The sequence below is a fragment of the Amblyomma americanum genome, chromosome 6 (genome assembly GCF_052857255.1).
Source record: "Amblyomma americanum isolate KBUSLIRL-KWMA chromosome 6, ASM5285725v1, whole genome shotgun sequence".
Taxonomy (NCBI): Eukaryota; Metazoa; Arthropoda; class Arachnida; order Ixodida; family Ixodidae; genus Amblyomma; species Amblyomma americanum.
The window spans coordinates 54288421-54308679 of record NC_135502.1 but is presented as its reverse complement, the minus strand read 5'-3'; the positions used below and the strand labels follow the sequence as shown (position 1 = coordinate 54308679).

At 42.9% G+C, this 20259-nt stretch overlaps 1 protein-coding gene across 7 annotated transcripts; it reads left to right on the top strand.

Annotated features, from left to right (window-relative positions):
• Positions 1-1836: 1836 nt before the first annotated feature.
• Positions 1837-17724, top strand: FeCH (ferrochelatase, mitochondrial). Of its 7 annotated transcripts, none has more exons than XR_013306284.1 (12): positions 1839-2174; positions 2257-2298; positions 2972-3094; positions 3188-3328; positions 3844-3916; positions 4823-4991; positions 7516-7614; positions 8286-8393; positions 11523-11687; positions 13176-13235; positions 13951-14179; positions 17470-17606. XR_013306284.1 is itself a non-coding variant. In XM_077626880.1 (12 exons), exons 1-11 carry the CDS (start codon positions 2122-2124, stop codon positions 15777-15779), a joined length of 1074 nt encoding a protein of 357 aa, XP_077483006.1. In that variant the 5' UTR covers positions 1842-2121; the 3' UTR covers positions 15780-15817; positions 17470-17606. The 7 variants fall into 7 exon arrangements, 2 of the variants coding, with proteins under 2 accessions (XP_077483006.1, XP_077483005.1); XR_013306282.1 differs by having other exon boundaries at positions 1840-2174; positions 3180-3328; XM_077626880.1 differs by lacking the exon at positions 13951-14179 and adding an exon at positions 15747-15817 and having other exon boundaries at positions 1842-2174; positions 3180-3328.
• The last annotated feature ends 2535 nt before the right edge of the window (positions 17725-20259 follow it).

Below are 20259 nucleotides of genomic sequence, written 5' to 3'. Positions count from 1 at the left end.
TTTGCCATTTGTCTACGTTGTGAGTATTCATCATTCATCCATTGCCTAGCAAAGATGCCAGAAAGCACGTGTACATCTACCTTGGAAAGCATGCCAGAAAGTCTCACGCCTGGCATGCGCGCGAACAAAATATTCACCGCTAGGATTTGAAGAAATGTCATATTTGCGTCGTTCATTACTAGGTTTCAAAACAATAAGACGTGACAAATGCACAGGGAGGCAGTGAGAGGAGAGAAAAATTTGTCGAAAGCAAACGATGATGATGATCATGACAGACGAACAGGTCAACTGAGCGTCCTCAACGGCCAAAAAGTTAACGAAAGTCGGCGCACGCAGTGCATAGGACCCCGCCAAATGTGCAGGTCTCTAGTTCCGTAGGTCTTGGAACAAAATAATGGAAAAATAGGCAATGAAGAAATAGACGAAGTGGAAATAAAGTTCGAAATGAATTGAAACGTGTTTTATGAGTGATAATTAATCGAACGAAAAGTTTGATTGACATATATTTGACGCAAAAGTTGTTGGACGGCCGAATAGGCTAGACGGGGATATAGTAGGTGGCCAAGAAAGCAGCAATGGGCGCCAAATTTGAAAAACCAAAATGTGTGAGCTGAAAGGGGGATTTAATTACAGTAACTGTGCGAACCTGCTTCTGAAATCCTTTTTATAGGAAAAAAAGGAGCAAAGAGAGGCGGCGAGTTATTCTCAAAACAAATGCTTTCGCATTCCTCCACCTAAGCAGACTTAAGTGCCCTCAAAATTTTTTGTGATGCACGTTCCCGCCCTCTAAGCCCAAGTCATACCATCAACGAGGGATAAATTTAAGAGAGAATAGGTGGAAACTTTCACCAGACAGCCGACTTCGCAGAGACCGCTTCACCGAATAATGTTTCAATCGAACCGGAGCGAGGGCAAGGCTACTATCCGGTGAGGTGCCGACGGTTGTGGTGGTTCACATAAGCGCCTCCGAAAGGTATGGTACTGCTTTCTCGACGGAGTTTGTCAAGTACGTACCGCTTCGTACAGCGCCAAATTATGCCTGAATGGGCTTTATTCGTGATGCTTGGTGCAGTTGACTCCTAACAGCGCTCGTCACGCGCGCTGCAAGCATTCGTCTTTCTTGTCAGTCGATCGCTTTCTCGCCCTGTGCGGCTGAAACGCGGCTGTGTTATGGAGTTAGGTTAAAGGCGTCTGGGAGGTAAATGACACCCTAAAGTGATAAAAATAATCCTCCATCTATGAGACGAGTCATCGACCGACTGCAACTCGAAACTGAAACTGCAAGCTCTATAACAACGAGCGGCTCTTCGAGTGTCGTTCCGCGTCATCGTTCGCCTTTTTCTTTGCTACGCCTCATCGTGATTCCACTACTGCTTCTGTACGCTCGGAAGAACCTGATATGAACGCAGCGTTTTATGCACGTATACGTACCCCTTTAATTTGCCGCAGCAGGGCGAGGCCTGCATGAACGTTTTATTCGGTTCCGTAGAAATTACACGGTTCTCCAAACCATGCTCACATTTCTTACGTTCAGCTATTCATTTGATATAACAGCAGACATTACACAAGAACAACGCAAGAAACAGAACGAAAGGGTGAAAGACGCGACTTTTTGCGTTGAAATACACAGCAAGCACCGTACACCGTGCCTAGAGTCACTAAATAAAATTTTTTTTTATTTAGTGACTCTAACCGTGCTAACCGGACTTTCTGAACATACCGTCAAACCTGCGGTGCAATTTTCCGTTCCGGTGGCTTCACTAGCGCCCGCTTCGGAAAGCGGAAATGCGGCATCCAGCCTCGAGCTCCTAGTGGAGATGTTTGCGCCGCGTGCTTTTCCGGTAGCAGACGAGCTTCCCCTTCGGTTCCGCAGCTACCGAGCCCTGTCAAACTTCGACAAAACTCTTTACCGGCCTTCTTTAGAAGGAGAATAATTTAATGATGTAGATCGAGTCTGTTTACGTTACGCCTTAGTCGTGCGAGCCTTGCCATTGATGAAGTCACTGATAAGAGTTCTATATATAACGGGGCACTATGTGCTCGGAAGGGCACACACGCGACAAGTCGCGATAACATCTGCAGGATTAGCCGTTTCGACAGCTTCGACCAAACAGCGACAAAATGCTGTTACTGTCCTATCCCCCGATGAAGAGGCTGATACACCAACGTCTCTGGTGAGAAGCAATTATATATATGCTCAGAAAAATCTCTCGGCGCCGAACGTGGAATATAAACGTAAGGCGTTCAAAAATGCAGGGGAGCTTGCAGGAGCCAGTTATCCAGGTTGCACTCCCAAAAGTAAGTATGGATATTGCCGAGCACGGTGTTGAGTAAAAGAACCAAAATTGTAATGTTTGGTTTAAGGCGTGCTCGGGCGGGGCAGGGGCAGGCAGCGCCCTTCTCAAAAAGCAAGGGGGCGCAAATATTGTCCCCGATTGTTCCCTGCTACCCAGAAGAATTGAAGAGGCGCTACTATTTATGCCTCCCCCCCCCCCCCCCCCCTCCTTATGGAGAGACCTGTGCACACCTATGGACAGGGATGAAGCACTAGTCAAATTAACACTGTGTATGCATATATATAGTTCATATCGTGGGTATTGCGTGCTACTGCACGAGGAATATGTACCGTACGTATAGCAGCTGGATCGCGTGCGAGCCCACATCAGCAAGCACGAGCCCCTTCCACTCATACAAAAATGTGGCCGGGTCATCTATATATAGCGACATCATCCATAGTGATAATAAGCATACGCTTGAGAACGTACACACAGTTGAGCAGTACTGTCAGCATTGCAGCTGCATCACAGGACAGTCCTCTCAAGACCGCAATTAACCGTAAATCATACTCTGCACCTGCTTGCCTACAGAACTACAGGAATTTAAAAAGTTCGTAAAGACACGAACACAATTGCAATTGACAATCTTAAGGAAGTCAAGTAAAAAAATTCCCTCTTTCTTTCTCCCACCAAAGACCGCAAGTTAGAACTGCAATTTTGATGCACAACATGGGTGACTCCCACCACACAGATGATGTCGAATCTTACCTGCAGAGGCTCTTCACTGATGAAGACATCATATCGCTTCCCTTTCAGAGGCAAGTATCATATATCACACATTGTCAACACCGTCATATACTGAGATCCATATGACATACAAACTGTAATATATATATATCAAAGTGTTCTAGGTCCACTGATTGCAAAAAGGAGGGCGCCTAAGCTCATGCAGAAGTACAAGAAAATGACTCAAGGGAAAGGCCTCTTGGAATGGACTGAAGTGCAAGGGACACAAATGACGGAAATACTGAACAAGATATCGCCTGAAACTGGTGTGCTGTTTTCCTGCATGGATTGAGTCACAACCTGACCTTATTGCACTTGCTTAAGCCATGTGCCAGCATCAAGACAGAGAAAAATGGTGCCAGCATCAAGACAGAGAAAAATGTTTACTATATTTACAGCAGTGACGTGCATAAAACTGTAGAGTGCACACCTGCAGTAAGCCATCCTCCTATATTTTTTTATTTTTACCAATTCCCCTTATAATTATGAATTCATCCACATTGAATGCATTCCTTTTTGGCCACACTAATGCAGAAAAATTCATGTTTCCTCTCTGCCCATAGCAAGCTAGCATATCTTAATTCTATGAAACAATTAACGCTTTCACAGGCCATGGTCATGCATGCGTGTGTTCAAGCGGTCCAATCTGAGGAAACTCCATGAGTAATGCTTGCAAGGTTGTTGTGCTGTCGTTAAAGTTCTTAAGTCAACCCATATCTTAACAATTCAGCTAACATGACACAGTACTAAAGCCTGCCTCATTTTATGCACACATCTACAGGACCTCACAAGTATTTCATTGGTTTCCGCTATTCCAAGCCATTGATTGAGGATGCTTTGGTGGAAATTGAGAGGTGAGATCATAAGACCATGCTTTTTACAAATGAGAAATGCCAGGTTTTATTGTACATGACAGCACGTTAGTGATAATTTTCTATGAAGATGACAGGAAAAACATTTTTTTTTCTTCATTAGAATTGTGTACATACGTGAGTGTGTGCACATGGCACATGCTAAATGTGCTTGCTGTTTTTTCACACTACGCTGAAGTTTACAGCATGCATTCAAGAGTGGACTTTACAGGTACTGCTTAAAGCATCACTCCAGTCATCTTTATCTTCTTCGGTGAAAAAAAATAATAAATGATCGCTTTTTAGAGTGATAGCGTTAGATTCCTGCTGTGCAGAAAAATTGGCACTGTCGACGTTGTCGTTGACGGCATTGTCAGTGGAAAAGCAGCAACGTAACCTTGCGACATCATCACAACCTGCCCATCCTGCCCAGATGTGAGCAATTTGGGTCTCGCAATGTAAAAAATCACCGTGTTTGCGAAGTAATAAGCAAAGAGGGCTCCAGGCCGCTGAAGGGACCCATTAATGCTATCGTGTCAGACAGTTCAGGCGGAGCTTAAGTGTCCCTTCAAATTTTTATTTTCCTATTATACCATTGCACAATATCTTTATACTTTCTGCAGAAACACAATGCCGAGCTGATTTGTAGAAGTTATAAATGGCTGAAGCAAGCATCTCTTCCTTTCACTTTAGTCTGACAATGCACTCCTGATGTTGGGACTGGCTCATAACAACTTGAGGCTGAAAACCGAGTCCTACCACCTCACAAGTCTTAGTCTCATAGAAGTAGCACTCAGTAGTTATGACAGTTTAGCCTCAGTGTTTAAAAAACTACCCCTGATAGCAGGGCGGCGTTTGTTAGTTTTCTTTTAGAGGGCTTGTGCAGATGTGCTTAACATTGTGTTCCAGAGAAGGTGTTGAGCAAGTGGTGGCCTTCTCCCAGTACCCACAGTACAGCTGCTGCACTACTGGAAGCAACCTGAATGCCATGTACAGATTCTACAAAAGTCAACGGCAGTCAAGCACAGCAAAGTGGAAGTTTATTGATCGCTGGCCTGTTCACAATGCCATTACACAGGTAATCCAGAAGTAATTGAACAACACTGTTTGCCTTCCACAGAGCGTATGTTTTCAAGTATAGAATTTCTCTAGCTTTCCACACTGGAATTTTTTGACCTTTGCATTAACACTTGTCACAACCCTCTTCAAAACCTATCTTTCTAAACTTGGCTGCACACTTCAGTTTAGTATCAGTGTAGGCAGGGGTGGATTTATTGGGGGGAGAGAGGCATTGGGGATTGTTGCCCTCCTGAAGTGAGAAATTTTACATAAGAAAACCAGGATGAACCCCATCCTTTTGATGAAAAAAATAGGAGAAATACAGTTGAGCCTGCTTATAACGGCCACGGATATAACGAATGCTTGCTTATTACGGACGAGGGCAGTGCTACCATCAAAATACGCATCAGGGCAATGGCAATTCGTCTCAGATGCAACAAACAACTGCGGTGACACACAACTCGATTATAGCGAACAAGGAGGCTTCGTAAACTAAGCCCTGGAGTTGAAAAATTCACACTTTACAGCAAGTGTGGAGACTGAGGAGTGTTTCTTGGCCCCCGCGACAGTGCCCCGGAAAGAAAATGAGCTGGCACTGAAACTATAGGTAACCCCCAGCCAAGCAAGCGCCAATCGGCTACAAGGTCAATCATTGCCTGAATATGCTCTGGCTAGTCAAAGCATCCAAAGTGGAAGCAGAAGCTACCACGTATAGCCGTGGGTCAAGTAACAGCAGTGATTTAAGAAGTTCGAATGCCATGCTATGGTTGTGCCGGTTCCGCCTTGTGTGCTCCTTCCACTCCTACTATGTACAGGCAGTGCAGCTGATACATTCTGTGCGCACGTTCACTGCGCTGCTTTCATTGCTGCATGTGCCCAGGGACGAAAGATGATGCTGGCGAAAAACAGAAGTGATCAGACGCATGTAGATTTATGATATTGCATCGTTGATGAATAGATGGCCACTTATCGACTCTGATGACTATGTTTGTGCAAAGACATCATCGCAGGGCCATTGTACGCAAAGTATGAGCACTCCCCAACCACTAGAATCCTGATTAATGTGGTCGACCTGCTGCCAGCTGCCCTCACTGTTTACACCATGAACCATGCTGTTGCTGTGTTGTTATATTTTTGGTTGCCAGGGCCTCGGCGAAAACGTGACCACCGTGGAGAGCCTGGAAGGCACCGTGGATGCTCATGAAGCAGTTTTTACGAAATTAGAGGCACTTTTCATGCACTTCATAATTTTGGTTGTAATACGGGCAATCCACTTCCTACGAACATATGAATGCAATCCGCGTGACCGTCAGGTTTATTACAAGTGGGCTTAACTGTACATGGATCAAATGGACCCCCTTCCCCTCTCAGCTGCCCCATCCAAGAGTGACCCATAAATCCGTCCCCGAGTGCAGGTACTCTATGGAACGCACCTCGATAAATGGTAATTTATGCCAAAAGGCTTTGCACAACTAACCAAGCTCAGCTAAATTTTGCCAATTTCTCCCAAATTTACAACTTTCATTTTGCAAGTGATCCGATACGGCAACAAATACTCATTTTTTATGCAACAACAGAGCTGCATTGGTTAGAACCCAGACACCACGGCAGCAGCAAGCACAAGTTGCCACAAGTCTCTTTTAGCCAGGCTAGTAGTGGCTTTAGCCAGCAGTGATTATGTGGCAACACAACAACAGCAACTGCAGGTTCTGCAGAGAGCGTAAATGCCACAGCTAGGTAAATCATTTTTACAGTGACAGCTGTTAGGGCTGTTTCCTACTTGCGTGGCATCGTCAAAACACGGAGTGTGACAAGGCAGGAGGAGAGGAAGACAACAGGTGCGGTGTGCCGCACTGATTGGTTCTCCTGCTCAACCGTTTCCCTCAGTGTGCTGGTCACACCAGATGCCTGCCTTAAATGGATGGAGGAGTAACCGAGTGTGACAGTGCATGGAACATGGCCGTGCGGGAAGCACACGCATCCTCTGCCCCCGTCCCACACCCTTACTCTACACCCTTACCCAGAGTTAATAAACACTGCAGTTGGCATCAGCATTTCGCATCCCCCCGCCAACACTGAAATTCACATTACCACAAAGGTAAACGTCCAGTGATTTTTTTGGTCCATACTGTGAGCTATCACAGGATATGTCATGACAAATAGACCGCGAAATACTTATCCAAACCCGCGCTTTAAAGAAATATTGCAAATAATGTCTCATACTATTATCATGCTTCTTGCCGTTTAACAAATATCGAGAGCACATCATTAATTCTGCTTAATCTATGAAGGTTTCAAGATGTAGCATGCAAGTACTATTTATACATACTGTCATTAATTCTGCTTAATCTATGAAGGTTCCAAGATGTAGCATGCAAATACTCTAGACATACAAATTATTCTCCCGCTTAGGTGAATGTTGTTCCTTAAAAACTTCTATTATTCCTTCTGATGGTGTGCTGTGCCGAGTTTATCAAGACTGTACGAGAGTGGTCTGCCACTGCAACACTCCCATAGCCACCTCTTCTTTTTTTTTCTTCCAGGCATATGCAGACATCATAAAGGAAGAGCTCAATAAGTTTCCAGAGGATATGCGACAACAAGTAGTTATCTTATTTTCTGCTCACTCTCTTCCAATGAAGGTGAGGGCTAAGGTTATTTTCAACATATGAACATTAACACAACATTGCAAATAATAACAAACTAAACCACAACTAAAATCTAAAAACAGTTAGCCAGTAACTGGATTCCTGGGCGCAGATCAGGTGTGCTTTTCATGAAATTTAACACCGTGAGCTTACAAGGCAAGATGTGCTCAAGAGAGTTCCTAACATTAGAATGCCAACATTTATGACTGTCTGGAACATTGTTTTCTAGGGAATAGAAATGATAAATTTACTTTCAGGTACTGCGCTCATCTTTTGAAACATCTAAAATCTCTGTTGATGGTGAATGGCAGCAAACTTGGGCATAAGAAGGATACATGCAAAACTGCATTTGCGAGCCCAAGCTGAGCTCGCAAGCTTATGGATATCAGCAGCTTGTGCAGGAGCCTTTTGCTTGTTCCAGTGAAAGATCTAAAGCTGAGCAAGTCTGTGCTGCTGATATAGGACCTTGGCTGATGTTCCCTGAGGCAAAATGTTAGTAGCATGCTGTTTTGAGACACCATGAGATCCTTTTTATGCACACAGTTTCTTCCACTTCAAGTGGAACAAACTGAGATTGTGGATAGATGAGAACTTACTCATGATATGTGCAAGTCCAACAATATTTACTCTCAGATTATACTCTACCCAACTTACTGTCCTAACAGGTTGTCGAAAGAGGAGACACATACCCTGCTGAGGTGGCTGCCACTGTGGTCAGCATTATGGCCAAGCTCAAAAACAGCCACCCTTACCGTCTGGTATGGCAGTCCAAGGTAAGGAGTTGTGTGTAGGAACATTGCTCATGAATAGCAGCATGGTAATGCTGCCGCAGTTTAAATACGAGTATAACAGATCATTGCAGCATCATATTTGCTTGTGTAATGCCATGTCCTAACTATTTTTTGGCAACAGCAGAAGTTTATAAGTAGTCAAAATTTTGATAAAGCACCAAATTTACTGGGAGTGCTTAAAATTTCTTAGCTTCTTCAGGGAAAAGTGGTTCAAAAACTGGGTGTTTGACCCTACCTTGTGCAGACCAAAACATGCTAGCCATGGTGCTCCTTAGACCCCGCGCCATCTCTGTCATCATGAAGTAGCCATATTGAATTAGGATGCCTGCCTATGTATTTGTATAATCACACCTGCCAGACATTACTCCTGTGGTCATAGGCTACAACTGAATCAGTGACCTTACAAGAATGAAGGCAAAGGCACACAAATCAGTTACTGAACCAAACCAAATGAATTAGAATATCTACCAATTAACTTGTGAAACATCAAATAAGAAGCTTTGTAATGGAACTTTTGAAAACATTACTTTTTTATATCTTATTCACAGACTTAAAAGGACAGAAGTGCGTCTGTTTGGATAAATGCCGTAATGAACTTTATATTGATATTAGGTTTGTAGCAGCGTAAAGTGAATCTAGGTTCATGCACAAACTTCAAGTACCTGCAGCAACTCGCTGCAGTGTGTGCACTATGGGTGATGACACTGAGTGGCGTTAGGAATGGACAAAGAGTAATAAAGAGTTTAGTGAGAGGCAAGTTGACTGACTGCATTTCACAGGTTACTTGTGAGAAATAAACAATGATAAAAGAACATATTTTGCTGCATAGGAAATTAAAAAAAAATAGAACTGATGGGTGATTAACGAATGCAAAGGACAAAAAAACATGAAAAAAGAGAGCAGAAAAAGCCCCCTGGTGATGTCGCCATACACGGACTGGTTCAATCATGGCACATGCGTTTTTGACATCAGGCATCAAGAGAGTGAAATGCAAATTAGTTCATTTATCTGTGTGTCCATCGGTTAGAAAAAGAACTTGCCATGCAAAATGAATGACAGTTGTAAAAGCCTTACCTATTTCAGTGCACAAAAAAAAAAAAATGTGCTAATGAAATGCTAAAAAAAATGGTCCAAAGGATGCTCTAAAGGATTAGAAATGCTCATAAGAAAGTATCTAAAAAATGCTGAAGAAATGCAATTCCACTAAATAAATGCTGAGGAGATGAGTTTATGGTTCGTTCAGGACATTTGACAATATGGTTGTCACTTAGAGGTTTTAGTGCCAGCAGTTTATAAACATGGGGCAGCAGCAGAGACTTTTTGTGCCTCTGACACATAAGCTCTATCCGGAGAATGGAATAAAGAAAGAGGGGTTGAAAGGATTAAAAAATAAATTCATATGTAGCGCATGGTACGCCAAGCCAGCAAGAACCGCAAGCTTCTTTAAACTTAAAATGAAACTGCACCTGAAGCTTCGTTCTATTCGCATATACCATCACAAGCTGAATTCAGGAGCAACTTCCCGCAGCAACCATTTCCCATCCTTTTTCACGGCTTTCTTCGAAGCTTGAACAGGAAAAGTGTGAAATCATTTCACTACTAGCCCTGCGGGAAGGGGAAACAACTGGTGTGCTAATAGTCAGTACTCTTAAACACCTACAAAACATTGCTTCCCTCAGTGCTTGCCACAGTGAGCAACAACCTATTCTGTCAAACTGTAATGTAAAGGAAACTGCTGCGCAAAACTGACAGTTCTGCTGATGCCGCAAGATATATACCACGCCTGGGAGCACTCATAAAACTATGTGCACCATAACGAACTTATGGCTGTGCCTGTACACTTGTTGCACATGTTGATGGCACCAATGGTGGCACCCTACAAATTGCAAGGTTGAAATTCTGGACCTTTCCTAAAACCACTGGTTTCCTAATAGGTACCACCATACCCCTGGCCTGCTCTTCAGCAGCCACACAGGAGAAAACTTGGAAAAGGTGCCACCAGTCTACCAGACTAAACTGAAATTGTAGCCTAGTGAAAGAGCATCCACTTCATATACAAGAGGCTGGGGTAAAAAATCGACCAAAATTAGGGAAACCGCTGGTTTCCAAATGAGTACAAGCGTCCGCCAACCTTCCCCTTACCTTATCCAAGGCAGAAATGCTTAAAAAAAAAAGGTTCCACCTGGCTTGCCAATCCAAACTGCAACAGCTAGAGGCTTAGCAATAAAGCATCCGCCTTGTCTGCAGGAGAGATTGGGTTTGAATTGTGGTACTGCTGAATCTGCCAGTGTTTAAAATGGCCACAAGCACCACCATACCTTGAGCTCGGCTTTTCTAAGAGGAAATGCTTGGAAAAAATGCCGCCTGTCTCTCTGACCGAACCCTGTCTAACCATTGCAAAAAGCCAGGCCTTAAGTCGAAGAAGACTTGAACAAAACTCATGTATCCGTAGGAGCCTACTAATGTTTGAAATCAGTGCTTCTTTTCATATGAGGTGGATTGTCTACTTCTAGGCTACTGCCAAGGTTATAACCAGCTATTGAATGACTGTGCTATATCCCTACTGTACTTCATATGAAGCTTTGCTCACCGTGGACAGCAGAAGTACAGGCAAACAACACAGTATGCAGTGGCAACGACTATGAGTACAAGGCTACAACTTTAATTTATTAATCTAGCCATGGCAGCCATAATTCATTGGTGGAAAAATACAACAGCAGCCATGTCCCAAGATATCTCCGCACCTCAAAGAACTGCAGTTGGTCAAGATTGTTTTAGAGTAGTTCACAAATCAGAATGAGTTACAAATATAAGTATCCATGTTTGAGACATTAAATGTGTTATCATGTTATGAGAGCAACAGTGTGCTGTTTGTGCTCGCATTCAACCAGGCTTGGTGTTTACTTAGCAGGAGCTTGAAAAGCACTACATCCTGGAACCTTACAGCTGAGTACTCAATTCTAGGTGAATAAAAGTCGAGTTGGCTTAACAAGACACACTGTGATTGTGGTAAAAATAATTACCACACCAATACAATGTGCTCTTCTGGAGTGGAAGCAGTAAAAAACAAAACCTTGGCGCGAATGTTCTGAGAACACACGCCTGTTGCAGGTTGGCCCCATGCCTTGGCTGAGACCCAAGACGGAGGAAGCAATGAGGGCCTTGGTAAAAGAAGGCCACAGACACGTGATGGTGGTGCCAGTCAGCTTTGTGAATGAGCACGTGGAGACACTTTACGACATGGACGTTGAGTTGGGACAGGAACTGGCACCCAAGGTGAGTGCACACAATTTCTCTCGCAATGGGGAAACAGAGCACAGCTGACAGCTCACACTGATAATAAGATACAGTTAAATGGGTACATACACAAAGCTTTTGGATGTCCGTTTTTTTTGCCTGAAAGGGTCCTAATAATCACGAAAATGAGCTGAGAACACCTGCTGTGCAGAACGTATATAATTAATTACAAATGATTTTGTACCAGCAGTTTCAGCCTCGGTTAGAAATAGCACTGAAGTACACCTTGACGTCATGGTCGACCAGCCACGCTGAACTACCACAATACTGATGACTTTGGTGTTGCTGGCAAACATTGTTTGTTCCCGAGAACCACCACTTGGTCTGGTGACGCCGCAAAAATTGGGGCAAGTGCACCATGACATCACTCAATGTGGGTGGAAATTCGAACGGCTCTTCGGACAACATTCGAAATCATATTAAATTATGTTCAACTCAACACCTGCAACTGAAACCTGCTTGAGGGCATCTCCTTACACCCAAAAAAACAAATCATGCCGTTTGTTCGAATTTTGTGTCTGTGCCCCTTCAAAGCATGCATAGAGATAAAATACAAGTAATGGTGACAGCCACCTAGCGAAAATATACAAGTTTACTATATGGAACTGACACCTTTATGATTAGCTGCCTGCACCAAGCAGTACATGCACCATGCAATGCCTATTCAAGTTCCGTTTTGCGTGCGTGATGGGGGCTTTTACACTGTTATGCTGCATAATGTAGGGCTTTGTTGTGCGTAGATTAGCTGCAATATATATATATAAATCTACTTATCTCCGCAAGTTCTGACCAAAGCTGCTGCACTTACAGAAACCTGCTGCAATATTTTATTGCCTATTAGTATTTTTTGCAGAAGGGAAGCATGGTAGTAAAATGACATCAATATAGCAAACACGTAATAATAAAAGCAGTTCCTTGTTACAGCCTGTGTTTTCACAATTTCGTTTCGAGGAAAGTTACTCAAAATTTGGAAGGGAAAAATAAGGATTTCTTGCTTCTTCAGTCGCTCTACTTAGAAACAAGGTCAATTTCTGAAAGTAGTGAAGTGTAGAAGGATCATAAATACAGCTAGCTGTAAAGACAGCACGCCACGCTTGCTCACAAGTCTTTTAATAATATATTAAATAATATCTTTTGAAGCCACAATAAACTTCACAGATTAAATTCACCACATGAAAGCTGGTCAACTTTGGCTGTTGTGGACATTAATACAGATGCCACTGCTGACCTTGTTGTGAACATTAATACATTAAACTTCACTGTGGCTAAAAAATTTGAGTGGCTTGCTTCTTTGAGCCAAGCTCCAGGAAAGTGAAGAACTGAACTCAACATTTCTGGACTGCTGCTATGCAATAGGAGAAATCAGTTTTCTTTTTTTCCATTAGTTAAATTTTACCGCCAAATATTAGTTCTGAAAAAAAAAAAACGACATATTCTAAAATGAGCTGTGTGACTGTTTCCTTACAGATTGGAATCCTCAATTTTGCTCGTGCTCCTGCCTTGAATAACCACCCTGTCTTTGCGCAGGCAAGTCTTCTTTCACAGCTGCATGAAAATGTTTGCACTAAGTACTTTTTTGCATGCAGGCTATCAGATTCCACATAGCTGCATACTATGTAATGCAGAAAGCATAAAATTTGGAAGCATTGACCTATATTATATAACGGTACTTTCACCATCACTTTGCACACAGACAGATCGAAAGGCTTATTTTGATGTAACACTGAGCACATATTGCACTGCCATACGTTATAGCCTGACTATTCAAACACGTTTCTTTTTTTTTTAGTCAGCATGAGAATTCTCAATAGAACACAATTTTTTTTTAGATAAAGCCAGAACTCTTCATTTGCTTTTAGAGTAAACATTTATTTAAGCACTCTGAACTGATCATGTGACATGTCAGGTTCATTGCTGTTAATGGGGTAGAGGATACTGAACTCATGCTTGTACAAGTCTGCAAATTTGCTTCTCCGGTTAGGACAAACAAGTTCACACTGTGCACTCACGTGCTTATGACAATGCCCAAGGATAGTGATTTTTAGACTGAGGATTTACAGTGCATAATACAGAATAGTGAGCAAAAAAAAACAGAACAAGCTACGGCTTGGGAAGTTGGCTTTGGCTGAAACTGCACAGCAGTTATGGCATAGTGTTGGTCAGAAAGTTTTGGAGTCACCATGGTTGCTGTTGCACTCTGCAGTGTGGCTGGTGTTGTACAACCTGCACTCCAAATTTCTAGGAGGTGAGAGGAACTCATCATCATCCCTTTAAATTTGTGGTGAACCAGGATTCTATGCAAGCCCTACTAGATGCCTCAACCACAAACCTCATGGGCTGGGAACTCTTGGATCAAGATGCTTTCAAATTTTTTGTGTCCCAGGAATACTGAAAAACTGATGGCCCAGCAGCGAGCGACACGACCAGAGACTTTGTGACCAAGACTCTACTTTGTTAAAGGAGAGCCTTCGGTGAGCCAAGAAAAGTTAAAGTGAAAAATCAGATTCCAAAATCGCCGCGGTGGCTCAATGGTTAAGGTGCTCCTCTACTGAGCCGGAGTACCCGAGTTCAAATCCGACCGCGCCGGCTGCGTTTCGTTGGAGGCGAAACGCAAAAGGCGCCTGAGTACAGTGGGATGTCAGCGCACGTTAAAGATACTAAGGTGGTTGAAGTTATTCCAGAGACCTCCAGAACCTCTTTCTTCTTTGACTCCCTCCTTTATCCCTTCCCTTAGGCACGGTTCCTGTGTCCACCGATATATGTCAGACAGTTACTGCGTCACTTCCTTTCCTGAAAACCAATTTCATTTCAAAATGAGACACGAGCTAAGACACACTAAAGAAAAGATGCCCATTTGCAATTCATTAGCAGTAAAAAAAACTGCAAAAAAATTGAATTTGTCTCTTCCTTTCTTCTTTCACTCCCGCCTTTATCCCTTCCCTTACGGCGTTCTGGAGGTCTCTGGAATAATTTCAACCACCTTAGGATCTTTAACGTGCGCTGACATCCCACAGTACACAGGCGCCTTTTGCGTTTCGCCTCCAACGAAACGCAGCCGGCGCGGTCGGATTTGAACTCGGGTACTCCGGCTCAGTAGAGGAGCACCTTAACCATTGAGCCACCGCGGCGATTTTGGAATCTGATTTTTCACTTTAACTTTTCAGGTGTCCAACGATATATGAGACAGATACTGCGCCATTTCCTTTCCCCCCCAAAACCAATTATTATTATTATTATCACAATGCAAAAACTTTCTTAGAAATTTCAAGACACTAAACTACACTAATCTACATAATCACTAAACTACATAAAAACTGAGGCAAACAAAATTAAACATGGTTTTAGAGAGGTTCACAAACCAAACAGCAGGGCACAGTTTTGTCCCAAAAACAAAGTGCCATCATCAAAAGTCTGAAGTTTATCACAGAGGAAACGGTAAAACCATCAAAGCAATTATTTTAAAGGGACATTGAGAAAAAATATAAGTTGGCATGTATAGATAGGATATCGTGTTCTAATCACAGAAAGACCACTCTCATCAAAAAAGGAGCTTTTATAAGCTACAAAAGACTACAGAACGAAACACAAGTGTCACCATCACCAATTGATTTTGCAAATAAAATGCATGCTTCGACATCGATTTCTGGGCATGGACTCCAGGAACCACGCTATACCGCCATTCAATTAAAAGCGGTGGCAACCCGTCCTTTTCAGTGAGAATGTCGAAAGTTTGAATCGACCGGTGGGAAGATTTTGAAATCCAATTTTGTTAGGATAAATGCACCATTTGGTGCTGAACAAATGGGTACCATAGCCAGAAAGAGCCAGGGAATGAATTTGTACTGAGAACAACAATTGGATAGAGTTGTCCTCAATGTCTCTTCAAGTGCAGGAATGCCAGAGAGCCCATAACAGAGCAAAATGTCTCAACAATAATTTTAGGCGGCTGATTCCAAATGGCAGAGGATTCTTCAAATGCGACAGCATCACTTGCCAACTCCGTCCTCTTCACCAACATCGTTGCATTCGGCCTTTCAGATATTCATGCCTACTCTGTACTCACTCGCATGAAGCCCTTCAAGCATTCTTCACCGTTTCAAAAATCAGAGGTAAAGTGAAAAAAAGGAGCTGTGATGACTGGAAAGCCATAAGGGAAGTCAATACGTGCCTAGCCAAGCCAGTATATTTCTACGTTTTAAGCATTTAGAAGGCTACATTCATTGCTTGCAAAGACACACTACAGCAATGGTAGCAGTGTAATGAAATGAACACAAAATGAAAGATCATGAGAAATACAATGTCGGTGCATAGTCACATTATCCCTGTCAAAGTGGGTAGCCCTCTGGGACTCTACTTGCACATGTCCCTGCTCAAGGTTGCAGCTGGCAAAGGTACTTGCATACTTCCACACTGTTTATTACACTTCAAAGCAAGCAATTATGTTGTGCTTGTCTTGCTGGGAGAACAGACTTTAAAGACAGTTTCATGCAATGCCTGCTGGCATATCACCTCTCTAAACTATGCCCAAAGCTTTTTATGCAAAATGTGGTGCAATTTTTCATGAAAAAAGTATATTCAATTCAGTTCTCAGGTTATTAACGTGGCCAGTGAGATCATCCATGAAGTCACCACAGAAACACCGATCATTGTGTTGTGGGTGGTGCTTATTCAGATACACGTCACCAACCTGGCTTGACCAAGTCATAGCCACATAAAGGCATAAGCAACTGGCTCAGCCAATGTGACCAAAACAACCAGCAGGATATACAATGTAGCACACAATAGCATTAGGTTTAGTGGTACGGAGGAGGAGGAACAAGTTAGCAATACAAAATTAAGCAATGAAGCACATGCTCCAAATAGGTTATTATTTCCTTTTTCTATCTTTTAAGCACCCCCCCCCCCCACCCCTAAAAAAACATAAAAAGGAGAGATAAAGGTCTAGGCCAATGCTTAAAGGCAAAACAGCCTCTTCTAGAGCTGGCTCAGCAGTATATACAGCCATTTATCAACATCCACTTGAACATCTTCCATTGTTAGTTATGCCATTACTTGCAATAGCATACATCTAATAGGGCAGAAGTGAAGCCATCTCATGAACACAAATGGACGTGGAAAGGAAAACTGAACTGCAACAATGTATTAACATTCGTTAATTCGAACAGACACCTTGGCCCCATCAATATCAAGAGTATTAAAAAGGCTTCTGCAATTTGAAAGTATGCAAAAATTAAAATTTTCTGTTCCCTTCAAGTTCAAAATACCATGAGTTTGCTGTAACCAATTTTCTTTTTTTTCTGCGCCAACTAGCCCAACTTCCTGTAAACCCACAGTGCACATTTAAACCATGCATATTTTGACAAATCATGTTTTGTGAGCAACTACCATCAAATGCACTTTTATGGTTGCATGCAGTTCATGAATTCCCAAATTGGGTCCCTTAGAGTGCTTTCTGGCTTCTCTGAGCACCTTTTACTCAGCACCCCCATCTTTTTTTTAACCCACTTTATTTTGGGGCTAATCATGTGCATTTGCTAGCAGCAGACACATCACTACACAGCCAGTCATTATTAATTAAATTTGGGCATATTTTTATCAGCCATGCACCTTTATGCACTATTTTTGCATGCATATCACGGGAGAAGCAATGGAAGCCAGGACAAGTGGGGTTCCTTAAAGTTATACATTGAGAACCTATGCTGTAGTGGAAGAGACACCCTTCGCAATCCTCTGAAGAAAAGTGAAAATTTTTGCCTTCCAGGGTTTAGCCGATCTGGTCAAGCAGCATCTGAAACAGCAACAGAAATGTTCTCCACAGCTTCTCATGACATGCCCCATGTGTACAAATGACACATGCAAGAAAATGAGGGAGTGGGTCAAGAACCTCCCGTGACTGGCTCCTGTACCAATGGCTCCACAGAAAAAATGAAGAGGGTCACTGATAATTGTGACACATAATGTAATATTTTTATAAAATGCTGCAAATCTATTCAAAAATAAAGCTATTCTTATGGAGTGTTTTGTGCATTGAGTTTGACACTGAATGTGCCATTATAGCATAGCGTATGAGCAAAAGTTGTGACTGCACTCTGTTCACATTATGATCGCACTAAAGTCAGAGCTATGAAGCATACTAAGGAGTTCAAGATTATGCGTGAGAAAGCCTTAAATGGCTAGATTTGGTGATGGCCTTTTCTGTTCCTCGTGGAATACCACGCCCTATTGCATGCTTACTACATAGGTCATATTTAAATGTCGCCTTCACGCGCAAGTACTTGCATTTAATTGGACAAGAGGACTCTCCAGACTGTTCCATATGTGGCGTGCTCGAGACTGTAGAGCATATTTTAGTCGCATGCCCAGCATATGCACGAGAAATACTCATGTTCGCATCTACTTTGAAGCCTTTGACAACAGGCCCCTCTTAGAGGATTTGGTCCTAGGTGCTTGGCCAGAGAGTTAGAAAACTCTACAGGCAACGCGGCGCTCTCACGCTTTTTAAGTGACATGGGCCTTGACCCACATTTTTAATGTTAGAAAATGTGCCTGTCTTTTTTCATCTGCCTTCTCTCATCATCACCATCCCCATCGTGACCCTCTTTTTTCTCCTCTTCCCCTTCCCCAGTGCAGAGTAGCAGGCCAGATATTCATTTTTCTGGCCAACCTCTCTGCCTTTCCCATCAATCAACCTTCTCTCTCTCTCTTGGCCTAAAATTCAAGTATTCCAGGAGTTCACGGATACAATGGGACAATAATCATGGAGGGCAAGAAATCATTTTTGGATCACACATATTGGGAATCCTTCAGCTCTTGCTCAGCTAAGATATCTCTCTCCACAGCCACTATCCCTGCTTCCTTTTCCTGGCCTTTCAGCAGAAACTGTTAGCCTCGACAAGGACAGTTATGTTGTTTTTAATCTCAGCATCCTCGAAAAGACCATCTGCTGACTTGCACAGAAGTTTTAGAACTTTTTTACATTTCTGTGTATTTTTTTTAAAGTTCTGAAGCTCCGGCTCCACTGCCTTCATTTTCCAACGTGCCTGCTGACCTTCTACTACTGACTTTCAGCTGCGTTCTCCTTATCACATGCAGGCATTCCAGGCTTTACTTGAAATTTCCGATAGCATAGCTGCTTCTGCATGCTGCTGACATACATATGTGCTTTGAGCTCTTCAGGTGACTTTTTAGTGCCAATTCGCCCATGTCGCCACATCACTTGTCTTCTAGCACAACATGCACTTTGCTCTCTGCAAATCGCTCAAGTCCACTGCCACCCACCCATCACAATCCACATGCTCAAGCCAAGCAGGCCAAAACTTGCATTTTCCACCTGGCTTGAAAGCGCAAAGAGAAAATGGTGCGACAACATCGAGTGCGCTCGATGAATTAAAGGCCAGAGTCAGTGGTGTTGAAAATAAGGGAGCACCCCTTAGAGGGAACAATGATGGACAAGAAAAGGACTGGGAAAACAAGGTCCCTCACCACCAGAAATATTCTCAAGGAAGCAATGCGCTCTCAATAGGGCCTGCTTCGAAACTGATTTATTCACAGCAGCTTGTTTTAAAAAGGGGAAGGGAGTCAGGGAAACAAGAAAACGTACAGGAAATGAGGAAAGTGGGAAATGGGAGCAGGAAGTAGGCCTTGAAGAGAGTGGTCGTCACCCATGACCTTGATGTGGTCAGATGCCTCGCTAAGGGCTGGAGTAGCATGCCAGGCCGACAACCAGGCAGAGACAGCTCCTATTCCATTAGAGTTCTTTCCTTCCTTCCCTCGCTAAGGGTTTTGCCCATCCTCTCCCAGTCTTCCATTGTACTTTCGAGGGGCACTCCTAGTCACCTTGTAGCTTTGCTTAATTAGAGATAAACTAGGTCGATCCAAATGTCTCAAGGTATTTAAGGAGTGCATCAGAAGTGAATGAGTTTCAAGGGCCCTTGAAACAGTTTCTTGAAAATCAAGGATAATCAAGGATTTCATTTAGTCAATTTTTGCACAGAGCAGCAGGTGTTTTAGTAACATCAGCTTCAAGGCAGCGTTGGGAGGATGCCTATCCGCAAGAATTTTCACAGAACTAAGCTAGCATGGTTTTATTTATGCACATATTATTGATGTTAGCTGATTAAAATGTTGACAAATTGAAAGTGCATTATAGATTAAAATTACCAGACTTTCTTCCCTTCCCAGGCAAGAAGTGAAAGCACAAGCTGCTCCCATTTCCTATAAGTGCACCCAGTCCCAGGCTGACCTGGACTGCATCCACAAACATTCTTGAAAGCTGTAGCAAAGATCTCATTTGAGCATAACTGAATGATACTTGTGCTCACACTACTTGCATAGTTACAGCTGATGATTCCAGCTTCTTTCCCCATGACATACACAGAGGAAGCTTTGTCTAAATCACTGTGGCCTAAATAGACCTTTCACAATTTTTTTGTTAGCAGGTCTTACAAGGAGCACTACAGACAGTATTTTGCGAAACCAAACAAACACGGTAGTGACACCAGATGCATTCATTAAAATGCATGGCCTCTGTGTCCAGCACCTCCAATATAGA

What these genes read in the sequence shown, in the direction of transcription:
- FeCH (XM_077626879.1), top strand. Translation starts at nt 2,122, where the DNA reads ATGCTGTTACTGTCCTATCCCCCGATGAAGAGGCTGATACACCAACGT. An exon ending in CTGATACACCAACGTCTCTG is followed by an intron (nt 2,175 to 2,256) that starts GTGAGAAGCAAT and finishes TCAAAAATGCAG; the next exon opens with GGGAGCTTGCAGGAGCCAGT. An exon ending in GACAGGAACTGGCACCCAAG is followed by an intron (nt 11,688 to 13,175) that starts GTGAGTGCACAC and finishes GTTTCCTTACAG; the next exon opens with ATTGGAATCCTCAATTTTGC.